At 38.9% G+C, this 23,354-nt stretch overlaps 1 protein-coding gene across 4 annotated transcripts; it reads right to left on the reverse strand.

Annotated features, from left to right (window-relative positions):
- Positions 1-107: 107 nt before the first annotated feature.
- On the reverse strand, positions 108-21,522 carry sstr3 (somatostatin receptor 3). Of its 4 annotated transcripts, none has more exons than XM_042393661.1 (2): positions 21,182-21,522; positions 108-1,817 (listed from the first exon to the last, which is right to left on the reverse strand). In XM_042393661.1, exon 2 carries the CDS (start codon positions 1,763-1,765, stop codon positions 314-316), a length of 1,452 nt encoding a protein of 483 aa, XP_042249595.1. In that variant the 5' UTR covers positions 1,766-1,817; positions 21,182-21,522; the 3' UTR covers positions 108-313. The 4 variants fall into 4 exon arrangements, with proteins under 4 accessions (XP_042249595.1, XP_042249593.1, XP_042249596.1 ...); XM_042393659.1 differs by having other exon boundaries at positions 108-1,822; positions 21,182-21,521; XM_042393662.1 differs by lacking the exon at positions 21,182-21,522 and adding an exon at positions 4,334-4,404.
- Between the last annotated feature and the right edge of the window lie 1,832 nt (positions 21,523-23,354).

The raw sequence follows: 23,354 nt of genomic DNA on the forward strand, positions 1-23,354 counted from the left end.
TCCCCCATGGTGTGGAGCTTAGTACTGGGCTCTCGGAGGATCAAGCTGCTGGCAGATCTGAGGGGGCGGGTGGAGGTTTGTGGTGTGATCAGTTCCTGTAGGTAGGGAGGCACAAGTCCATTGATGCATTTGTATGTGAGTAACAGGACTTTGTAGTCAGTCTTGAAGGAGACAGGGAGCAAGTGGAACGAAAGCAGAATTGGTGTTTTATGTTTGCGTTCTCACACTCTCATCAGGATCCTGGCAGTGCTGTTCTGAATGTACTGAATTAGAGAGGGGCGGAGTTTGGAGATGTTTTTGGATTTTTTTTACACTATAAATAACTTATCTCCAATGAGGTGCTCTGTTCCAAGTTTTCCTCTGGCAGGGTTTTGATGTTCCCATTTTTGGCTCCATTGAGAAGCAGCGGGACAGTCAGTGTGGACCCATTGACTGGGTCCTTCCCTTTTGAGTCCTTTCGAGTGTCCTTCTTGTCTGGGGAGGACAGCTCTGTTGCCGCTGCTCCTTTCTCTGAGAACACAGGCTGAGAACTCTGCGGCTGGAAGCTGCTGTTGCCATTTTGGGCAATTCTGTAGATCTCAGTCATTTCTGAGATGTCTTCCTCATCATCGTCCTCTTCATCCCTGATTCCCCGTCTCAGGCTCTCCCTGGGCATGAGCGCCCTCCTCCCCTCCTCCTGCTGCTGCTGGCGCTCCATGGGCTCGTGGTTCTCCACCTTCCTTGTGGAGCGACAGAGGGCTTTTCTGAAGCCCCTCTTGAAGTTGTCTGACAAGAAGCCATAGACGATGGGGTTGGCACAGCTGTTGGCGTAGCCAAGCACAACTACAAAATAGTAAAGGCCGTGGTACTCTGAGGGCAGAGATACCAGCAGGTTGATGATATTGAGGGCATAGAAAGGCAGCCAGCAGAAGACAAACACAGCCACCACAATCACAACCATGCGTGTAACTTTTCTCTCCGACTTCCTTCGCTTGGTTGAGGTTGCGTGGACCTTCTTACCCGAGCTGCGGATCTTGAAGACAATGAGCAGGTAGCAGAGGCAGATGATAAGAAGTGGGCAGAAGAATCCGACAGTGGAAGTGTAAATGATGAAGGCTGCCCTCCAGATGTTAGCTGGCTGTGGCCAGGCGATGTTACAGGTGCCTCCTGCCTTCTGGATATTAGCAAAGATGACTACAGGCAGAACAACAAGGAACGACAGTGCCCACACAGTGCCATTCACCACTTTGGCCACCTGAGGGCGCCGCCACTTAGATGAGCGAATGGGGTGGACCACAGCCAGGTATCGGTCGATGCTCATCACGGTCAGGCAGAAGATGCTGGTGAATTGATTGATGGAGTCAACTGTCATGACCAGGCGGCACATGAAGGAGCCAAAAGGCCACGACTGGAGGGTGTTCTGAACCGCCAGGAAAGGTAGGCCGAGCATAAAGAGCTCGTCAGCGATGGCCAGGTTCAGGATGTAGATATTCGTCACTGATTCTATCTTCGAGTAGTGCAGCACAATGTGGATGACTAAAGTGTTTCCGCCCAGGCCGATGATGCAAACAATTATGTATATGAGTGGGATGAGGACCCCTGCTACGCTGGGACCTGAAGAGACGTCTGGGACTGAGGAGTTGGTGGAGTTGATCAGTGTCTCGTTCAGAATGCTGTCGTTGAACATGAGCAGAAATAGGGGAACACCAGGAGACGGGCTGGCGAAGCTGCCGTTCTCCCACATCTCATCCGTCATGTCCAGCCCGGGAACCAAGACGTCACCCATGGATGCCCTCTTTCTATCACTTTGTCCTTCTGCTGTCTCAGCTCCCACCCATCTGTTCTGTTGAAGGGGAAAAAAATCAATTTGTTATCTAACTGAATAGTTGACATTTTCACAGAAAAATGAGCATATCTTTATTTTTCAAGGACATGACAAAGTATTGAGATTTCTACAAACACTATGTTTTTCTGTGCTGCTGATTTAAAAGCATGTATCTTTCTTCTTTATTGAAAAAACTGCATGTTTGCTCATTTCAGCTTTGAAAATCATCAGAAGGACATGTTGACATGGTTCTGATAGACTTCAAGGTGTGAGTCACACACAGTAATTCAGCTTATTTCTCTAGAGGGCAGTTTTTGCTGATATACTACTTTTGGGGCCATTTTGGTCCTTTATGGGTGCAAAAACAATTAAATTAAACACTTACACAGCACACGCAGCTCTGCAACTACTAATAATCAAACAAAAATGGTTAAAAATAATAAAATATTCTTAAGCATTTCGTTTTACCCCCTATTCATTTATAAGTACACAATCATTCATGAACGTTTCTCCTCCAAGTCGCCTTTAATTTCTGATCCTGGTCATCATCAACATGTTTACGATGAAAAACACAGGAAGGCCGTAAAGATGACGCTCAGAGTACGAGTGGCACGGACAAAAGAAAAAGAAAAATACAGGATTTGGATAATGAAAAGCAAACGCAATAGAGGAGGATATGAGATGAGTCAGACAGGAAACAATTAAACCGAGGTGAAAATGGATGTTTGCAGTTAGACTGATTTGACCACTACAGCTATATTTGGTCCTATTGATACAGCAGGCAAATTAAACACAGTATGTTCCCACACACGGATGCAATACTGATAATTGACATTTGATTAGCAGCCAACGTGTTGTTTCAGTGGACTCACACTTTGTAAACATCTCTACTGACCGACTACTGAAGCAAAGTAACAGCTGGCACACTCACCCTCGCATTCACACAGTCACTTTCATTTAGAAATTATAAAGTAACAGAAAAATTAGCCTTTGTTTGCATTATATTGGATATATTCTGATTGTGACAAAAAAGCAAAGCTGAAAGATGGTGATTTATGGGGGTTATGTTGATCTCTTTTTGGACTTCTACATTAGATATTATGGAATAAACAAGCAAAATACTGTAATTAAGAGATTCAGTTTGTGGCTAGGGATGGCTATACTACCTCGGTCCAAACTGGAAAATATGAAGAACTGTTAAATGGATTGCAATGAAATTCAGTGTAGCCAATCAGATCCTCCTCAGGATGAAATTCATTACCTTTGGTGATCCCTTAACTTTCCTGGGGCCATCATTAAGTCAAAAATTCAAATTTGTTTGTGATTGAATTCTTGCAAAACTAATGAGATTCCCATCGGCCTCAGCTGTAGTTTTTGTTTAGTGCTAATTAGCAAATGTTAGCATGCTAAAAAGCTGAACTTAAATGAACATGGTCAACATTGTACCTGCTTAACGTGAGCATGTTAGCATTGTTATTGTGAGCGTGTTGCCATGCGGCTGTTAGCTTTTGGCTGTACAGTCTCACAGAGCGACTAGCCAACCCTGTCTCCTAGTAATCACATTCATATACAACTAAACTGCAACAACAAACACATTTTGCTAGAAAGATAATGCTGGATGAATGTTTTCTTCTCGTTGTCTTGGTTCAATACACAAAAAAGTCTGCAGTGACTTGAAGCAAAACATGTTTATTGACATTTAAGTGAAACCATGATCTGTCACTAACCTGAACCAAAATGCTTTTGTTGCCCAAACCAAACCACACTCTGGATGTGAACCCTGTCAATTCCGTTTGCCAACACAATGTAATTGGGAAAACAATACATATATAAAACGTAAATTCTAGGCGACAAGGTTGCATAACTCTAGACTCTTAGTCAATCAAATCATGGAATCAGCAACTAAAATAATTGGGAGACACTGAGTTCTGAACATTCTTCCCTTTTTAAGGAATAATTTTAGCTAGCCTGGCTCTGTCGAAAGGTGGCACTTATTAATACCTATTTGTTTAATCTGTATAAAAACCAAAGTGTGTTATGTGCCAGACCATTTTGTTTTTATTGGTTTTTCCAGTTGTGCTAATAGGCTAATGTGCTGCTAGTGGTAACTTCATATTTAGCGTACAAACATGAGAGTGGTATCAATCTCCTCATCTAACTCTTGGAAATAAAGTGAATAAGTGTATTTTTAAGATTTTTCACTGCTGTAGCAGATGAAGTAATATTGTTATGGAGAAATATCAATAATTTCAGAAAATATTTCTGACCATCTTCCTGTTTTTCCAAAATATCTGATGTTGTTTTCAGAAGATCAGCAGTGAGAATAGCACAGATGTGCCCTGCGCTCATTGATATAGTTCATCAAACAAACCGACGGAAAGGTTATTGTCACCTCAATGGTGATAGCTGCAAAGTCTATGAAAAAGACATTCAGTCTTTCTGCCTTACTGGAGTTCAATTTAAAACACACATGAGGGAAAAAAACAGCAACAGCACAAACAGGAAAACGAGAAAAGACAACAAACGTACGTCTTTATATGAGACTTGAGCAGTTTCTTTGATTTTAGCAGATTGTCCCATTAATCATTTTTCAATATCTTCAATTCCTTGTGATTACAGATAATTCACATTAAATGTGGAGCACCATGGAAACCAGAGAAAGAGAAAACCCAGAGATCGGCGTCGTAAATCAAACAGAACCAAATAAACGGCAACACACGGCAGCAGATCAAGAATAGATTTTTCTCATCTCGAGTGAAATCGTTTTAAATGAGAAAAAATATCTTGCAGACTTTTCTCCTGGTTCTTGGTGATCAACGAGTTATACCATTATATATCAACAACAGCAAAGATTCTCGTGCAGCTGCTGACGGACTTCGTTACAACCAGGATTAGATCCATATATTGGTTTACTACACTGAGCTGAAATTAAATATCAGATATTGACCTGATAAGGCAGCTGTTCATAAAAGAGGTTTCTTTCCTCACAGCTACAGTCTGCAATGACATTTATGATGCTGCTTTGTGTTTATTAACGATTCAAATACAAATTTTAAAGGGATTATTAATGTAAAGGAGAAATCCGTAACAGTATGCATCATCCTGCCTTCCAGGACAACACAGGTTTTACCAAAATGTATCCCTCTGGTCTCCTTACATGATATAATGTTTGCCACGACAGCTCAAGCAGTTACCATTATCCATGTATGAAGATTAACCTTTTTAATAAAGCTACATTCTTTCTAATGAAGGTTTATTTATATCTCCTGAAAACAAAATCTCAGTTTTCATCATTAGTGAGGACAGAATGACTTTCGAGACCAATTTAAAAACAAATGGCAATTACACTACAAAGAAAACTGACACAATTGGCACAACTTGAACCATTAGTTCTATTTAAAAGCCAAAAAGAACAGAAAGATTTTATTTTTGGGCCACTTATGTTGTCCAGCAGTCAGCCAGAGTCACTAATGACCATGTTGTGGGCAGGAAATGAGAGCAAGGGAAAGCAAGAGAGTGATGGATTCTTTTTTTTGCAGCTTTCATAGAAATTAATGGAAATGTTTGGATACCGACATCAGAGTTTAACAGCTCAACATCTTCACTGCACAGATCAACAATATCAGCCAACAGTCAGGTTTCCATCCAAATATACAGTCTGGTTGCCAGAATAAAACGTTGACAATGTACGTTTCTGCAAACCACAGAAACGTTGAATATCTACGTTTCAACATGTGTAATACGTAGCATATTAACATTTCAACAATACGTATCATTTCAAAATTTCAACAAAACGTATCATATTGATATTTAAATCAAACATATCATATCAACATTTCCAAAATACGCATCATATCAACATTTCTAAAGTGGCGTAGTTCACATGTGATCTTTATGAGCTGACTTTCCGATAACCCTAACCAAGTGGTCTTTGTGCCTAAACCTAACCAGACCTTAACCACAGTGTTGTCAAACCTTAAAACATCATTATTCAATGGATAGAAATGTTAATACGCTACGTTTGTAGAAATGTTGATATGATACGTATTACACGTGTTGAAACATATATATTCAATGTTTCTGTGGTTTGCAGAAATGTTATATGCCAACGTTTTGTTCTGGCGATTGAGTTGAAATATAGCGCAAATTTTAACCAAATTTACAGAAAATCTGCAAAATAATGTGTGAATTAATGCTTGTTTTCACCAGCTGTTATGTAAATATTAGGAGTCGGTTCATCTAGAAGTTGGTGGCACTAATTCTCCAGTTGGTGCCATTAAACCACTACAGAAGAGGAGGACACAATGAGATGTTGCAATTAAAAGAGCTGCAATCAGAGCTCAAACGATAGAAAACCATGTGAAAAAAGGTGATGGTGCATCAGAATAAGGGGAAGAGGACGCTGCACTTGAAAACTTACTTTGTACAAGCGACACAAAGGTGAGATTTATGCTTCATCAGAAGTATTTTCAAACAGTACTTTTCAGTTTTACAAGAGAAAAGACTTAAAGGATGAAGACTAACCAGTTGGTTTAAAAAATGCAGGTCTGGTTTACTAACCAAGACCCCTTAAAGAGCAGCACACAGCCGCTTCCCAGAGTTTTTCTGTGGGATGAGACAGTCCCGAATGGGGCTAATGTGTTCGTCTCTTAAGTGGAAGCTTCAGTGGTGTCTAGTGATTTCTATTGCACTTTGTTGCATTTTGCATCTATTGATGCTACTTATGTGTTATGCGCACTGAAAGTATGAATAAAAACAGGTGTATGGAAACGCATATAATGACACAAAGGTACATTTTTGGTGACACACTTGTGTGCTTTAGGATGAGGTTCTCCAAACGCAACAAAAAGTGCTTTGAATACCTGCAAAGATTTTATGTCATAAGCCTGGTCTTAAAATGGAAGTTTGAGATGTCTTTATGATCTGATCTGATGATTTTAGAATTTTTAAAGAAACAAATATACTTTCATAGGACATTTATACGTTTTTATAAGCATACAGATATGTATAAATAGACAAACAAGTAAAAACTAGAGCTGAAAAAGTTGGTCGATTGATTGATTAGTAAACAATTAATAATTTCAATAATTTTTCAAGGAAAAATACGAAACATTATTGGTTCCAGCTTCTCACATGTGGGGATTTGCTGCTTCTCTTTGTCATATTTGATAGTAAACTGATAAATCTTTTGTTGAGTTGACAGCTGGTCAGAAAGAACAACAACAATCTGAAGACGTCATCCTGGGCTTTGGGATGTTGTGATGGGAATTTTTGACTATGCTTTGACATTTCATAAACTATTAATCATTTAATAAAAAAAACAAGATTAACTGATGATGAAAATAATGGATAGTGGCAGCCCTTAAGTTAAAAAAGAAGAAGAATGAAAAGGAAATATTAAGATTAGCAGCCTCTGCTTTAAATAAATCTCTTTCTTTTCTCTCGCCCTGACTGTAGTGCAGCTGTAACATCTATTCACATTTCTTACAACCGTGATGCCTCAGAGAGATCACTTTATCAAGCTCCCTATCTACATTTCTCATCTCGAACACCCTGAAGTCAGTCTAATATCTGCATTGCATTTGTCATATTTCATTCTGCCTCATTAATCTTCATACTAAAGACCCTGGGACCTTTCAGGCCTTTCAAACCTTTCTGAAATGAAAATCTATTCAGTTTGGAAATCGGGGTTCTGAACTGCTACCGGTGTCACACGAGAGCGAGACACTCTGTAATGTAAATTTCTCCTCATCTGTCTTTCTTTTCTTTAAATGACACGAGGGGAGGGGAGCACAACGATTATGTGACATGACGCTGTCTTATAACCTCAAGTCTGAATACTTATAACAAGAGTAATCGATGTCTCTCTGCAAACATCTGCTCTGACTCTAAAACCAGAGGCTGAGACTGTCCGTAGCTGGCGTCCTTCTGGCTGAAGGCAGAATACTTTGTGTCAACAACATCTGAAAAAATAGGGCGCTCATGCTAAAATTACATATGATCTATATTTGAATCTTTTGATGTCCAGTGTGCCTTGCTTTTGATTGGTCGACAGTCAAAACTGTATTGAGGACTCATCTCTTGTGGTCATTAGATTAGATTAGATAAGATTAGATTAGATTCAACTTTATTGTCATTGCACAGAGTACAAGTACTGAGATAACAAAATGCTGTTTAGCATCTAACAAGAAGTACAAAAGAAGCAGTAAATGCAGTGTAGTGTAATATATGTATAATATGTAAATAGAATACACAGTTAGGGTAGGTATGAATATGCTAAGACATATACAGTATGAACAGTATGAACAGAGTGATATGAATACACTAAACTATATACAGAGTGAACACTAGTAACAGTATGAGCAGTATGAAACATAGCCAGTATAGACAGTGGTGTAAGTGTGGAGTAAATAATGAATAAATATGAATAAACTATAGGCCAGATATAAACAGGATAGACAGTAGTATAGATATGTATTGTAATAGTAAATATAGTAGTATATAGTAAGTGGTTCAGTCTTTGGAGGAAGGGGATGGGGAGGTATCTGGTATCTGGGGGTGGAGTAACGTGTGTGGGGGTGGGTAATCTGGGTGTGGGAGGTGGGGGGAGAAGCTCTCCCTGAACCTGCTGGTCCTGGTACAGAGATTCCTGGGATGAGAGGTGTCCCTGGCGATGCTGCGCACCCTCCACAGACACCGCTTGCGCTGGACAGCTTCAGTGGCAGGGAGTGGAGTACCGGTCATGTATTGGGCAGTTTCCACCACCCTCACACAGTGCTTTCTGGTCTGAGGCAGCACAGTTGCCTCAGCCAAACTGTGATGCGGTTGGTGAGGATGCTCTCAATGGTACAGCGGTACAAATTCACAAGAATCTGAGGAGACAGATCCTCCTTTCCTCAGTCTCCTTAGGAAGAAGAGCTTTCTTGACCAGGGTTGAGGTGTTGAGAGCCCAAGAGACATCCTCAGCGATGTGGACACCCAGCTCAATCTCCATTCTGTTGATATGGATGGGTGTGTGTGTGTGTGTGTGTGCTGCCATTCTTGAAGTGCACCTCAATCCTTAGCTTGTGGCTGTGCTTGGCCAGACTTCTCTGATCATCCACGGCTTCTTCCATCATGCAGCCACTGGTGACATTTTTTTCCACTTTGTTTACTCACCGATTCATTAAAGACAGAATTACAATTTTATTTAATGCCTTGCTTTTGAAACAAGGACTGACAGAGAGCATTTATACTTTAAAGAGGACATGTACATTTCCAGATCTATATTTATAATCTGGGGCTCTACTAGAAGTTCAAAAAACTCATTCATTTTATTCTGGCTCTTCATGCAGTCCCTCAGTTCAGCCTCTGTCTGAAATAGGCTGTTTTGCAGTAGCTCCTGTCTCTTTAAGGTCCCCCACTTGACGAGACCACTCTGTTCTGATTGGTCAACTCCCTTCTGGCAGCTCTGGAGGCTACTTAAACAAACAATATAACTTCAGATTTCACTTCTTTTTCTCAATCTGTACTTGAAATATAAACTTCTCAAATACATCCAAGCCCGAATCCAATCTGAAATATGTGGGTGGACAACACAAACAACCCATGGAACAACCTTAGCAACAAAGGTCACTGAACGGACAGCTGTTTGTGGGCATGCGTGAATGATCAGTCAGTTTGATGGGGTAGTAGAGGTAACTTGTCTATCCAAATGGATCGTTCAGGGAAGGTTGAAGCCCTGGCTTTTGACTTGCAGGGAGCATCAAGGATGAGAACTCTCTTCTCTTGGATTAATAGTATCTCATGGAAACTTTCCTACCAGGGGCCACATGCATAAAACTCTGTGCAGATTAATGACTAAAACCGTGTGTACACACAAAGCCAGAAATATGCACGCGCATTCTTTTCATCAGATCTATAAAGCCCTGTGTATGCATGGTTCTGTTTTATGAATTTCAGTCACTGAGGAACTGGGCGTACATGCATGAGCCTCATTTCCTCTCCCACAATTAACCATAAATGGATGAAGAAACACCCTTAACCAGTCGTTTTCACTGGCTCCACCAGTCTTTACACCTGTCAGTGAAACAAACAGGATATAAAAAGTGCTGTTTCACCGACTGTGTTGTACTGGCATGGTTGTCCAACAGCAGGACGGCTGTCATTATGTGCGACCATTATGCACAGCTGTGCAGCTCTTTATCCTGTCCACATAATTAATTCATCACACGGACCTGTAACCCATCGTTGGCAGTGATATCTCAGAAATGTAATCAACGATTAGAATGATGAGCTTGTAGCTCTGATATCTAAACTGACTTGACAAGGTGTGTCGTAACTAAGGATAAAATAACAAGAATATTATCAGCAAAATAAAATGTTGACTCCTATGTAAATTAAAAGAATGATAAAATGAATCACACAAAAGTAATGAATCAGTGTTACCTTTATAAATGGGCCTTTGATTGGCATTTTACAAATCTCTGTGTAAATGCAAAAAAAAACCCCCAACACAGTCGCTGCAGCTGGTTGTCAACCTAAACAAACAATGTTTTACAAAAAGATTCCGTCTCTCACCTTATATTTCATCTCCCCCTCATCACATCAGCCTCAGATCGCTTTAGAACAACATGTTTACGTATGGTCTGAAGAATGTGTGAGGTGTCCAGTTTATGTGCGGGTAATGGTGTATGCATTGTTTTTGTGTGTACGCATTTTTTTTATGCATGAAGCTTTGGGACGAGTGTGAAAGTGTTTTATATCTTCAGTAAGTCTTTTTACAAAAACAGCTATTGGAAAAGGGGAGGTTGTCTTATATTCAGATCAATATGGTAATACTGTTAAAGTAAACTGTAAATAATACTGGAGCACAGAACCCTGTGGTACCCTTTTGGTTATTAAAAAGGAGGCTTTAAGCTTTAAATTATTTACACACATTTGCATTATCTATAAACACTATACTTTAAATAATCATGGACATTATAGTTTTGTTGTAGTGTAGATTAGGTGCCACTTAGTTCATTCAAACAATCTTGGACTAACCAAACAAACTATGAGTAGCAGCTTCTTTCATCAGGTGGAACAAACCCGCAGCTATCAGAGCTGCTGAAGGTGAACCGTGCCTTATCTGAAACACAAAGGTATGACGACTACTTTTGGTCTTTTGAAAGAGGCCGAGACACAAATTACGGTTATTAAGTGGGAGCACATTTACACAGAGTTCTGATCTTCCAGTAATAATAATGCAAACACCTTTTGTTTCACAGTTTAAACAAAACAAAAATTCTCTGTATAGGCTGAAATGATCTTCCAATGTCTGAAAACAACACAAATATACAGTATACATAAGTATTTCTGATATGGACACAATTATTCAGAATTTAAAAGTCCTCCTAAAACCCTCAACATATCAATTTATACATCAACAATCTAAAATATAATTGTCTGTGTAATTGTTGAGTTGTCTTCATTTTTTTTTTACAATACAAAGAAATTGTGATTTATAAGGAAATAATAGAGTAAAAAATTAAGAAATATTGGTTTCTGAGACATTATCTGTTGAAATTTAAAATCATAACATACACTACTGCACTATAATAAAACAGGAACTCATAAATAAAACTACTTAAGTTTTCTCATCACTAATGTTCAAAAGAGATTTGGAGATTTGGGTGATGTACAAAACAAGTTTTCATAAGTAAATGAAAAAATAAAGTTTCTTATTTGCTTCCAAAATAACCAATTTGAGTGATTTCTTATCTGCAGCCCTCATAGTTTGATTAAGTTTTAAGTTCAAATGTTTCGGTGTCTCCTGAATCAACTGCATCATACTGGAGATTATATCTGGTAAATTCTTCAAACAGAGACATCAGTTATATGCTGATTAATAAGTCAATCCTGGCTTATTTTCTAGTTTTATCTTACTTTCAAACACAAATTTATCTTTATTCTGTCTGTACTATGTTTGAACTTTGTACTTAGATGTCATTTAGTGGAAGAATCCCGAACCTTTGAACTGCAGAAGTGTATGAAGGTAAAACAGAAAAGTGTTGCAGACTATAAAAGTAACTTGTTCAAAGCAATCTAATCTTACCCCTACAGAAGACAACATCACCAAGCTTCATAAACACAGTTTCAACACTGTTTCCACTTGAATGAAAATGAATGGGTGCAACATAAGATATAAATGACTGTGAAAAATAATTTAAAAAAAGGTGTCACACTTCATACAGCTACCTGCTCATTTGCTCAGCAATGTCCTCACAGAGCTACAGTTATGAGAGGAACTTGTTGTTTTAAGTAAAGGGTGTTATGGAATTTTCCATCTTTAGGGGTTACAAATTGGGTTGCATTGGGTCAAGCCTGGGCCTTGAGGTCACACTGTAATTCTTAAGCAGGAGGGGGACATATTCTCCTCTCCTTGAGACTCCAGCTGTCTGTGATGTTTTGGGGAAAGCAGAAACCTCTCTGATAGACGGTAAATCAGCATTGCCATGGTCACCAAGGTCGGAGAAGGCTTTCCTAGACAACACAGATAAGTGGATGCGTAGATTCTATTGACACAGTCAGACATTCAAACCAAAACTGCTGAAGTTCCATGCAACGTGACGTAAACTGACACGGGTAAACTAAGTTTTTTTATATTGTAGGCTGATCTGCTTGGGTTAAAGACTCAGACCCTCAGAGGCAGAATGGAAAGAGACAGCATCCGAGTTGCAGATGACTTCGATGTTCACTATTTCAGTTCTCCTTGATCGAGTGCTTCAATAAACATTTTCAGCTTTAAGACATCAAAGGCTCGTGTCCACTTTTCTCCACTGAGGTGCTGACCATCGCTCAAAATATCCACAACAAAAGGGGGCATTATTTTTATACTGTTATGATGTCAAATGTCTATGTCAAACATGGTTATAGCTTAAAAACAAAAGTCAGGGCTTCAACCTGCTGTGAATGCTTAGCTTAAAAAGTTACCTCTACTTCCTCCTTATGATGACATCAGATTGTTCGCACATGCCCACAAACAGCCGTCTGTTCCGTAGCCTTTGTTGATAAGGTTGTTCACTTTGTCCACTCGCATATTTCAGATCGGAATCGGGCGCGAACATGTACAGTTGTATTTGAGAAGTTTACATTTTGAGTAAAGACCGAGAAAAAGAAGTGAAATCTGACAACTACTGTTTGTTTACATATAGCCTCCAGAGCCGGAGGAAGCTTCCTGAAGCTGACCAATCAGAGCAGAGTGGGCTCATCAGGAGGCGGGCCTTAAAGAGACAGGAGCTAAAACAGCCTGTTTCAGACAGAGGCTGATCTGAGGGGCTGCATAAAGGGCCAGTATAAGATAAATAAGGAGTTTTTTTAAACTCTAAATCATGCAAAGATATTCCAGTAGAGCCCCAGAATAAAAATATATACCTGGAAATATACATGGTTCATCCCTTTATCATTCTCACACCAAATTTCAGTTGGTATTCTACCTGTTAATACAAACTCTACATCAAAAGTAAAAGGCTTTGCTATAATTTTTACAATTTCTGAAAATATTCTCTCCCAGAATGTCTTCAATATCAGGCAAAACTAAACAATATGACTGAAAGAGGCTTTCACTGCATCCTCTCCAACATTTTGGTGTCACTGTTAAACTGTATTTAGTGTGTCTGTACTGAAATATTGTGATTAAATAGCTCATCTGTATTTTCTGTGTTGTTCTGCAGATCTCTCCCCATGCTAATTATCCAAGCATATTTCTTCCTCCTATCTCTTTTTAGCTTGTACATTCTCATCTTGTGCCTGATCTAACATTTTATATATGCTTTTTATGGTGAGGGGAATGTGTATACGGTATCTCACACGGGGTAAGCGCAGCTTGCTGCAGGAGCGGAAATGCCAAATATTAGCTGTCAAGCGCTGCTGCACCGCTGAGCTGAGCATCCATCATAAAGGTCAGAGTCTGTGACAGACGCTCGCACTTGAAAGGTTCAGAGCGTTTCAGGGAGGAGCCTCATCATTCAGGCTGGGGGTGAAATCCTGACAGCCATGTAGCAACAGATCAACAGAGGCAGATATGCATTCAGATACACGTAGTTTAATAATCAGAGGCATCGTGCCCATTCAACTTGAGGGAGCACGTACCCCCTCAAATATTTAGGATCAGATGGTTTTAGAAATTGTTAAAAAAAAAAATTCCACAATAAGTGTTTTAAATTAATCTTAATAATATAGTGTGTCTTTATTCATATTTAACTCTGCCTGCTGCACTCAGACCCCCCTCTGTTTAGGCTACTTGGTTCCTTCCATTAGAAAGCTCAACGTAGTATCAGCGGAGCTCGTAGAGCTGCTCAGCTGCAGCTGGAAGTCGTGTAGAATCGATTTTGGTTCATGCTATGAACCAGTATGACTTTGATAAATTTGTAAATTACTTAGAGCTTCAAAATTTCCTTTTAAAGTGACTTTAGCATCAGTGGTTTTTACTTTAACCCACAAGTCATAAACATTAGTGTTAGCTTGTTGTCCTTTGCTATTATTAGCAGCTAAATTATTGTTTTGTCAAAACAAAGTTGCAGAACTGAAATACATCCTATAAAACAGAACAAGGACATACATTTTTTACAAAGATTCAAGAACTAAATAGTGTCAGTAAAAACAGCAGTTACATGTTTGTGAGCTTTCTTTACTTAACATTAAATAATTAACAGTGCTGGTGAGCTAACTAGCTAACGTTACCTCTGAGTTCAAAGTCTTTTCACTACAACATTCTTGTTCAGTATTGCAATTAAAAGCAATATAGTGTTAATAAGTGTCATTCAGTTATAGTTGTAGATAATTACTGATAGGGTACCGGCTTGACCATGAACAAAGAAGCCAAAGCAGATTATTACTGGCATCTCTGTTTGGTGGGAACATTAGCATTGTGAAACTGTGCTCTCTCTAAAAAAATTGCTTTCATGTTCATATCTGTTCATACTGTTTATCATAGTTAAATTTCCTGTGAAGCAGAAAAGGCATAGTGGACGCTGTAACACTTAAATCAGCGTTCATATTTGCCTCACACAGCCAATCAACCTGGACTGACTGTGTGCTCGATACTGACAAGCCTCAGCAGTTAAAAGTCCAGGTCAGGGTTATGGTTAAAGGACATCAGCCAAGTTGTTTGAATAGCATATTTGCTCGGCTTTCTTTTGTATTGTTTCCTCTTGAAAGCTGAGAGTGAATGTTCAGCAGCTTGCCAAGCGGTTAACTAAACAGTCGGGCCTGCGCAGACGTGAGCGGAGGAGAATGGACAATTATTAATATGATTCACAGGAAATCATATTCTCGGATACAAAGAATGGAGGTTATATGCAGATACATGCTGCAATAAACAGGCTATTTACCACATAAGATTGAATAGGGATAGTTAGTATTTATAAAGGATGCTGAACACAGGAACTGAGGGTTACACTGGGCTGATATTGAGACATGGAATATACTTCTCGGCTTATTCTTGGCTGGCATGTGTCAGCGCATGTCAAATCTAATGTGAGTCAACAGGTTAATTACAGTTTTAATCAGTGTGAAGGGTAGATCAATCTGGAGGTAACCATAGCAACAAAATTAATGCCTCACATTACACTGATGCTTACTTTAAGAGCGGATTATACTTTTCTTCTTTGATAGTTGCGATGAAAGAACAAATAGGCCCTCTAATGTCCTGAGTGACATGAAGACGGAACATCACTCCACTTCCATCTTCTCCATTATTTCCTTACATCAGAAGAGAACCAACTAAAGCTGCTTTAAAGGAATATTTAGACATGTATTCACTCTCTTGCTGAGAGTTAGATGAGAAGATACCATTCTCATGTCTGTATGAAGCCACCAAGTAGTGAACAAAACATTGATACATTGCTCACCCTTTAAGTTGATATGTTGAATTTGTTAGCAAACAGTTGCTTATTTCGGAGCAACATTATCATTCATTTGGAGTCGTGTTTCTGTCCACCTGGTGAATGTAAGTCCAACATTCACTCTCTTTTAGTTTTTGCTCTCTACCAACTCCTGAGGGAAATATCTGGCTTTTTAGCTGATAAATGCTCCACTATGTTCACCAGCTAGTCTACAGCTAACTGTGTCTGTTTGCCGTTTGGTGCTGAGCAGGTAGTGTACAGTGGCTTTTTAGAGTTTTATCTATGAAAACAGCTGTCTGCTGCAGCCAGAAATGAAACTATGAGAGCACTGAGAGTGAACCAAAACAGTAAAGTTACAGCCGGACAGATAAACATCGAGCTGAAACTCACTATGAAGCTCTGTAAAGCTTCAGAGTTGCTGATAATTCTCTGTAGGTTCATGACACACAACACAAAATATCAGTGTTGACTCGTGGTTGGAAACTGGAACGTTCCATCCATCCCAACCTCCTCCCTACACCGACTTTGCCGCTTTAATAACGTGGCCTGATTTCCTCCTTTGCTCCTGTCATAATTGCTACGGCTGCTAGAGGGCGTCTGTCACTTTAACATTAATTTATGTCATTTTAGGGTGTTAGCTTAAACGACTGATCCTGTCGTTCTCCTTTGGAGAGAAACCTTTCTGCCAGCACCACTAAAGCTCATTAATTAACACTGTTTATCTTGTTTATTTAATTCGTGCAAAACCAAAGTGTAACAGCAATAAGTTTAGCTTCATGGGGGGTTATGTGCCGGACTATTTCTTGGTTGTCAGGATTTTATGTCCTTGAGGACTTTTTGTTTGAATACCCTTCAGTGAAATCTTATCTTCTTTATGCATTTCATTCTATTGTTTTAATGTTTACACTACTTATATATCGTTATTACACTCATCTATATGGTGAAATATGATAAAACACAATCACATTAACTGCAGTTGGAGAAACCATCTTTACTCCCAGCTGTATCTGTATGTGTCTGTTCTCTTTAATCTCAGTCTGTCAGGTTGCAGCTGTCCTGGTTGACAACGCCAACAAAGTCTGTTCAATGCCGCACGCTGACACGTTTCACACCATGTGTCTTTCTTTCACACATCAAAAAGAACGTAAGCTCAGTGGTAACATACTTGGTCTGCTGGTTTGTTTCAAAGTTTAGCTGTGGCTGATTTGATTGGACATGACCGTCCACAATAACTCTGCCATCTTTTCTGATGACTGGAGAGGGGAACAATGTGCAGAAAATGAAGGAATTTATCTTTAAAGATGCTTTCAAGGGAGATTTCTGATCTTTTGTGATGCTCTAAATGATATTTCAGGGGCCTTTTCAACCCTACAAGAATTCATTTCTAAGGAAAATAAAATTTTAGCCTGAAAATATTTTTTTTTTAGCAGCTTTAATGCAATGTGGTATCAGTAGATTTCTATAAACCACCTACAGTTTTTGACACCAGAACCAGCATTTTCATGTGTCTGCATATCTAACCGCTTATTGTATATCTGCGTGGGAAGTACTTGTCTAAATATGTATTTTAAAAAAGAAGAAAAAAGTTGAATATACACTTTGCGTTTGTGTCGTTTGTGTGTGGGCACACTGCTGAGGAACACAGGTGCCCCCTAATCTGTTGCAGCCATTCCTCACAACGAATCAGCAGTCCTTGAATAAATCAGGCTCGTGGCTCGGCATGTTGATCGATGAATATTTAACGACGATGCCGTTAATTTTTTTAACCTCCTCCCCAAACTCAGCAGGAAGTCCGCTGTCCCTGAGGGTGCTGTGCTACTGCTGCCTTTCTGAGGCTGAAGAGGAGTGACGAAGCCTTCTTTCACAGGGCTCGGAGACTTAATAAACCCAGGAAATTCACAGACGGCCTGGTATTCAATTCTGGCTTTAGTTTTGAGCTGTGCTGACCTTTTTATGTCTTATGAAAGAAGACACCAATCTCAAGGCAATCTGACATAGTGACATTTTTGTAACACTTTCAACACACAGTACCAAAGTCAAAGAACAGCAGCGCAAGACAGAACATGCACAGAGCGAGATTAAACGCAGATCTTGTTCATGTGATTGTGAGAGATGTAATAAATCTATCATCTCTTATGCTCAAAGAAAAAAAAAATCTGAGTTGCTTTCAATGAGCCGATTCCACGTTGTTTTGAAAAATTCTTCTCATGTGAGATCTGTAAAAATATAATTGCACCCTCCTCATAGTGTGTGGAAAAAGAGATAAAAAACAAACATACCAGCTGTCTCCCTTTTTTATTGCATTCATGCATGAATTAATATCCAGCAAAACACTTTAGGACAGCCATGTGAGTGAATAGCAATTAAATGAGAGTGCCATTTTAAAACAGGAAGCAGAGTTTTCTGTCTGATAACATCAAAATGATGAAAGTGATGAGAATATTTAAAAGGTGGTTTGCGAAACACTGTAACAGGTCATAAATTAAGGCTTCAACAGCAAAATAAGTTTTAAAATCCATCAATGATGCAGCCTGTAGAGAACAGAAAACATTCTTCTTCCTTTGTATCATTAAACTTTTCAACTCATCGCTGTTTTCCAGCGCCGATGCACCTGTCGCAAACATCACATGAACACTCAACTCTTTCCACACAGGTACTGTCATGTCTGCCATAAGGAACATTCATGTAACTGAATTTCCAGAAATGTAATGTGCATTTCCATCAAGCAGCAGCTACCGCGGCTTGAGGCTAAAGCTGATGAGGAAGTACCTTAAAGTGAAATGATGCTAACGACCGCTAGATGCTCCAACTGACTCCCATTCAAAAAGCGTCAACGTCTCCCTAGAAATATTAAGTCAATCATTTTTTAAACACGTCATCGTGGTGTCAATCTCTAAATTCAGACCCTCTAATAAGTGTGCTGGTGGTCGTTTTGGAAATTACTGCACCATTAATAAGATTTGAAGACTTCTAGTAGCTTTGATGTCTCCCTTGTGGGCATTGATTGACAGCTATCTCTCTGGCTCCGGGACTCACACTGAGCCAGATTATTATTGCAATATTTCTGTAAATTTAATATTACTTGATTACAATACCTGTGATGTTAGCTAAAGTAGCTAATGTTAGCCCAAGTGTGCAGCGCTCAATGTTCCCAGTAAGCTAGCGTTAGCTTCAGTTCAAGGTAGCGGGGGCGTGTTTCCAGAGCGTAAAAGGAAACACATCCACATCCCTTATCTGGAAGGTCCTGGCTCCAAACTGATCATACTGACCAACCGGCTCCTATGCAAACCAATGGGTGATGTCACACCTCGCTACGTCCATACAGGCTGCGGTTTCCATCCACTGCCGTTATGCACATTTTCTGAGTTTTCGAGAACAAGAAGTTGGTGGCGCTCCTTTTTCCAGTCGGGGCCATTAAATCATCAATCAGAAGAAGAGCACACAACACGATGATGTAACTAATAATGTAGAAAACATGATGGAAATATGACATTTATGTTTCATGTGCTGATATCTGCCGCCATTTTTGGTCTCCTCAGTGGATGTTTAAGTGGTATGCTTTATGTATGTCATCATTTATTCAAAACATCTGTTTCCATCGTACTTTGTCGCATTTTTTCACCGCAGCCAAGGGTAAACTAAATGTCTGAAAAGGACAAAAGAAGAAAAAAAACACCTCAACCTGTTTAAATGTGGTTAAGAATGTTGTAACATTGCTATTCTTAAATAACAATCAGGGCGCCAGATTGTGAGATTTACCTCTCAGCATTTTTGACCTCTTAAAAGCATTTTTTTTCCTGAAATTAAGCTGTGGGTGGTTGTGATTAACTTCCCACCTGTGGTGACTGTGTGTGTGTGTGACTGATTCACTTTGAGGAAGGACAAATGATGGCATAATCTTTCTATTAGTATATGAATTCATAATAATTTCAATAATACATAATTGCCAGGATCACGCACTGAAAACAATCTAAATATCTTTTTTTTTCAGATGCTGTTTTTGCTGTTGCTGATGTCAAATGTAAAAAGAAAAATCTATTGCAGGATAAAGACGCAGCATCTGAAAACTGTTTCAACATAGAGGAGATATGATGTTGTTTTGCTTCTCTGAGCCGAACAGAACAAATTATATCAGCTGATAATCACACTTACACTGTCATAAACACAGTGGGGAACATTTTTCTAGAAAAAAAAAACACAAACAAACATATTTTCTCCCACAAGCTGAGCTGAAGTGACTGTTAAAAGATAATGATACAGTTGTCAGAATGAGATATAGTAGTTTACAGATGTCGTGTCTGCATGAATGACAACAAATTCATTTTGACAAAACTGGTCACAGTGTTCTAGTGAAACAAATATAATACTAGTGGCTACAGAGACACTAAAGCCTCATCTGCTTTTTAAACATCATCATATAACACATGAAAAATATTAAATGCCTCAGTTTGTTGTTGTATGCCTACACACATGCTCCACTCATTAGATTACTGTGCTAATGTATTAATTACATGTGACAGTGGGATGAATTTTTACTCTAATGGACATGTGAATTAGCCTGTCTCTCTCAATAACACACCTATTCTTTAGATATTGAGAGAGAGAGTCTAATTAGTTTAATATTTGCATTCATTTCTGTTTTATTTATAATGCCAAACCATTTTAAAATAAGCTTTATCAAGTGAGTTATTAAGAGAGAAGGATACTCAGCTGTTAAGACCATAAAGATCATAATCAACTCTATTTTTGACTGCTTATTTTATACAGTCATCATGATGACAGAAACTTTCCATTAAAAATACAATTTGGGGTGTCCCCGTCTAATAAAGCAACCTTTATATTAAATAATTTCCTAATGCTTCATAGATCTGTTATTAAGTAGATGTTTTTTTTAATTTTAGGTTGCCAGGTTGTGAAATATCTATTTTACTAGTGTTTATCTTCTCTGTTTTGTAATAATTCAGTTATAAATGTTGATAATGTATTCATAAATGCTTAATAAGTTGTTCATAGATACATTTTAGTCCAACACCTATTATCGCAAGCTAGTAGCCCAAAAGTGATTCTTATGAATGTTAGGCTATATATAACTGTAAATAATTTATTAATCATCTTATAAAGCCTGTATTAAGGTTGCCTTATTAGACAGTGGTGCCGTTTAACTTTAATGGACTCTGGATGCATTTAATGGGTCATTTTGGAGTGATAACTCCTTATTAACCCCTCAATTAAAGCTCCTATGAATCAACACATCAATAAACCTCTTTTCGTACCTGACTTGTATCTGGTGCAACATGTTTTAAAGAGTAATCTTGATTTTAGTGCAGTAATTAATGACATTTAACGGATGGTGTGTTGTCGTACTGTTAAAAAAACGATCCACACTCTCAATGCTCAGGTGATCTTTCAGTGACAATATAACCATCCTGTCACCGCACAAATAACGCACAGATCATCGCACTTTACATATATATATCTATAAATGCGTGAAGGAAAAACTCTTTCAACTTACCGTTTTTCGCTGAGACTTTTTCAAACCGCGATCACTCCCAGTTCCAGTCTGGTCCGGTGAATTAAGGATTTAATGAAGGAACAACGCGAGAAGAGTAGCTGCACTTGGTCTATTCCAGTGTGGGGATGTGTTTTAATTTCATCCTCCGTCTGTGAACAGTCCGCTCCGGTCCCTGGTGAGTTTTTTCCCCCCTTCGCCTGTTCCCGGACTGACTGATGCACTGGAAGTCACCGGCGGAGCATTATAACAGTCTCTTGCTTGTAACTAGGTAACAGCTCTGCCTGCTCGCATGGAGTCAAGTAGGAGGTGTTAAAATCCTATGCTGGTTGTGTGTGTGTGTGTGTGTGTGTGTGTGTGTGTGTGTGTGTGTGTGTGTGTGTGTGTGTGTGTATGTGTGTGTGTGTGTGTTTATTATCTGTCCATATATAGCCTACTTGTTTTAATTGATTTGTTTGTATCTTGCATCTTTTTATGAAATATATACTTGTTATACACTATAAGTTTTAGTCGACATCACTTTAAATTATTTTACTGAGTTTAATTAAATATATATTTGTTAATATGTCCATACTGTTGTATTATGTGCATACGGGAACAGAACTTTAAGTAATAATAATACAATGACTGTCCCATTAATGCATTGTGCTGTCAGGTTCATGTGTATTTATGTTAATGAGAAAGAAGTTACATCGCTGTCCCTTTAAAGGCCCAACAGTGCTTGTTTTGATCAAGCGGCAACCTCCGGGGCTGAAAAATGAAGCCAATGCGAAAGTGCCAAAAACCTGCAATCTGTCTAATAGCCATCAGGGGGCGACTCCACTGGCTGCAAAAAGCAGTCTATGAGAAAATGACCCCACTTCTCTCTTGATTTATTTCCTCAATAAAGAGTTTCCTAATGAGTTTGTAGTCTCGATTGCTAGTTTCAAGTCTTCTATACAGTATGGTGTTCATTTTGTAAATGATGGTCCCATTTAGAGTAAAATAGACGATAAAGCAGGGTATGCTTTAGGGCGTGGCTACGTTGTGATTGACAAGTCGTCACCACAGCAACAACGTTCCTTGCGTAATGTAGCCAATGGGTATGAGCGTAGCTGCTGTTATTTCACAGTGTGTTTTCAGTTCACTAAAGTAAATTGTAACATTGTGGTCGCCTAAAAAAAGACCCATCAATGAGTCGGATGATCAGTTTTTCCAGTGGGTACATTTTGTTTTAACGGTTTTAGGCCTGTTTTTCCCTAGCGAAAATTAGCGTTAGCATTAGCATTATCACTGTTAACCATTGCTTGTAAATGCATTGTGCTAACCAAGCTAGCAGCTAGCGGTCAATGGTCAGCTTCACCCTCTCATCCAAATATGGTCACTTCTGGCTCCAAAAATCAAACATGGCAATGGCCAAATCCAAGATGGCGATGGTCAAATCGCTACACTCGAGGCTTCAGAAGTTCGCAAATCAATGGGTGACGTCACGGTGACTATGTCCATATTTTTTACAGTCTATGGTTTTGACCTCATAAATCACATATTTAAATGTCAGCGCAAACCACGGTAGTGTAAAGGTGGTTTGTAAGAAGTTCTGTAGGTTGTATCTGAAATCTAAAGTGAGCTAATTTTTTTTTTTTTTTTGAGGTCCAAACCTTAAAAACCTTAAATCTTAATCATACTGGTAGCAACACTCATTTGAAACTTTAATGTAACATCTGTAACTTCTTGTTCAGTGGTTGTAATCTTGGAAGCACACATACACATGTATTTTAAACGTCTTGATGTTACTGGATAAAAGGTAAAGTTGCTCATTATAGCTCCATCACCTGGTCAATCTGTGTAATTCTTTATTGAATGTGTAGTGGCGCATATTTGAAAGCTCAACAGGGTTCAAAATAAGAAAACTGATAACAAGCAGTGAAAATTTCTCTGGATGTTCAGTCTAAACAGAAGTATACAGGCTTAACTGAAAGAGTAGTTTTTATATTGTTAGACCAATTTAAATCCTTTCAGATTCATTTAGTTTAAATCATTGTTTATGTTTTACTTACTAATAATTCTGACTCTATGAGGAACCAAATAAAAAGTTTTCTTTGCAAGCTGTATTCAAAAATCTGATAAATCCAGCTACCTGCTGTTCTCATGTAATAATTGATCCCTACTCTGTCTGTTCTGTGCCATTACTTCATGC

This window comes from Thunnus maccoyii, chromosome 18, assembly GCF_910596095.1.
Source record: "Thunnus maccoyii chromosome 18, fThuMac1.1, whole genome shotgun sequence".
NCBI classification, from domain to species: Eukaryota; Metazoa; Chordata; class Actinopteri; order Scombriformes; family Scombridae; genus Thunnus; species Thunnus maccoyii.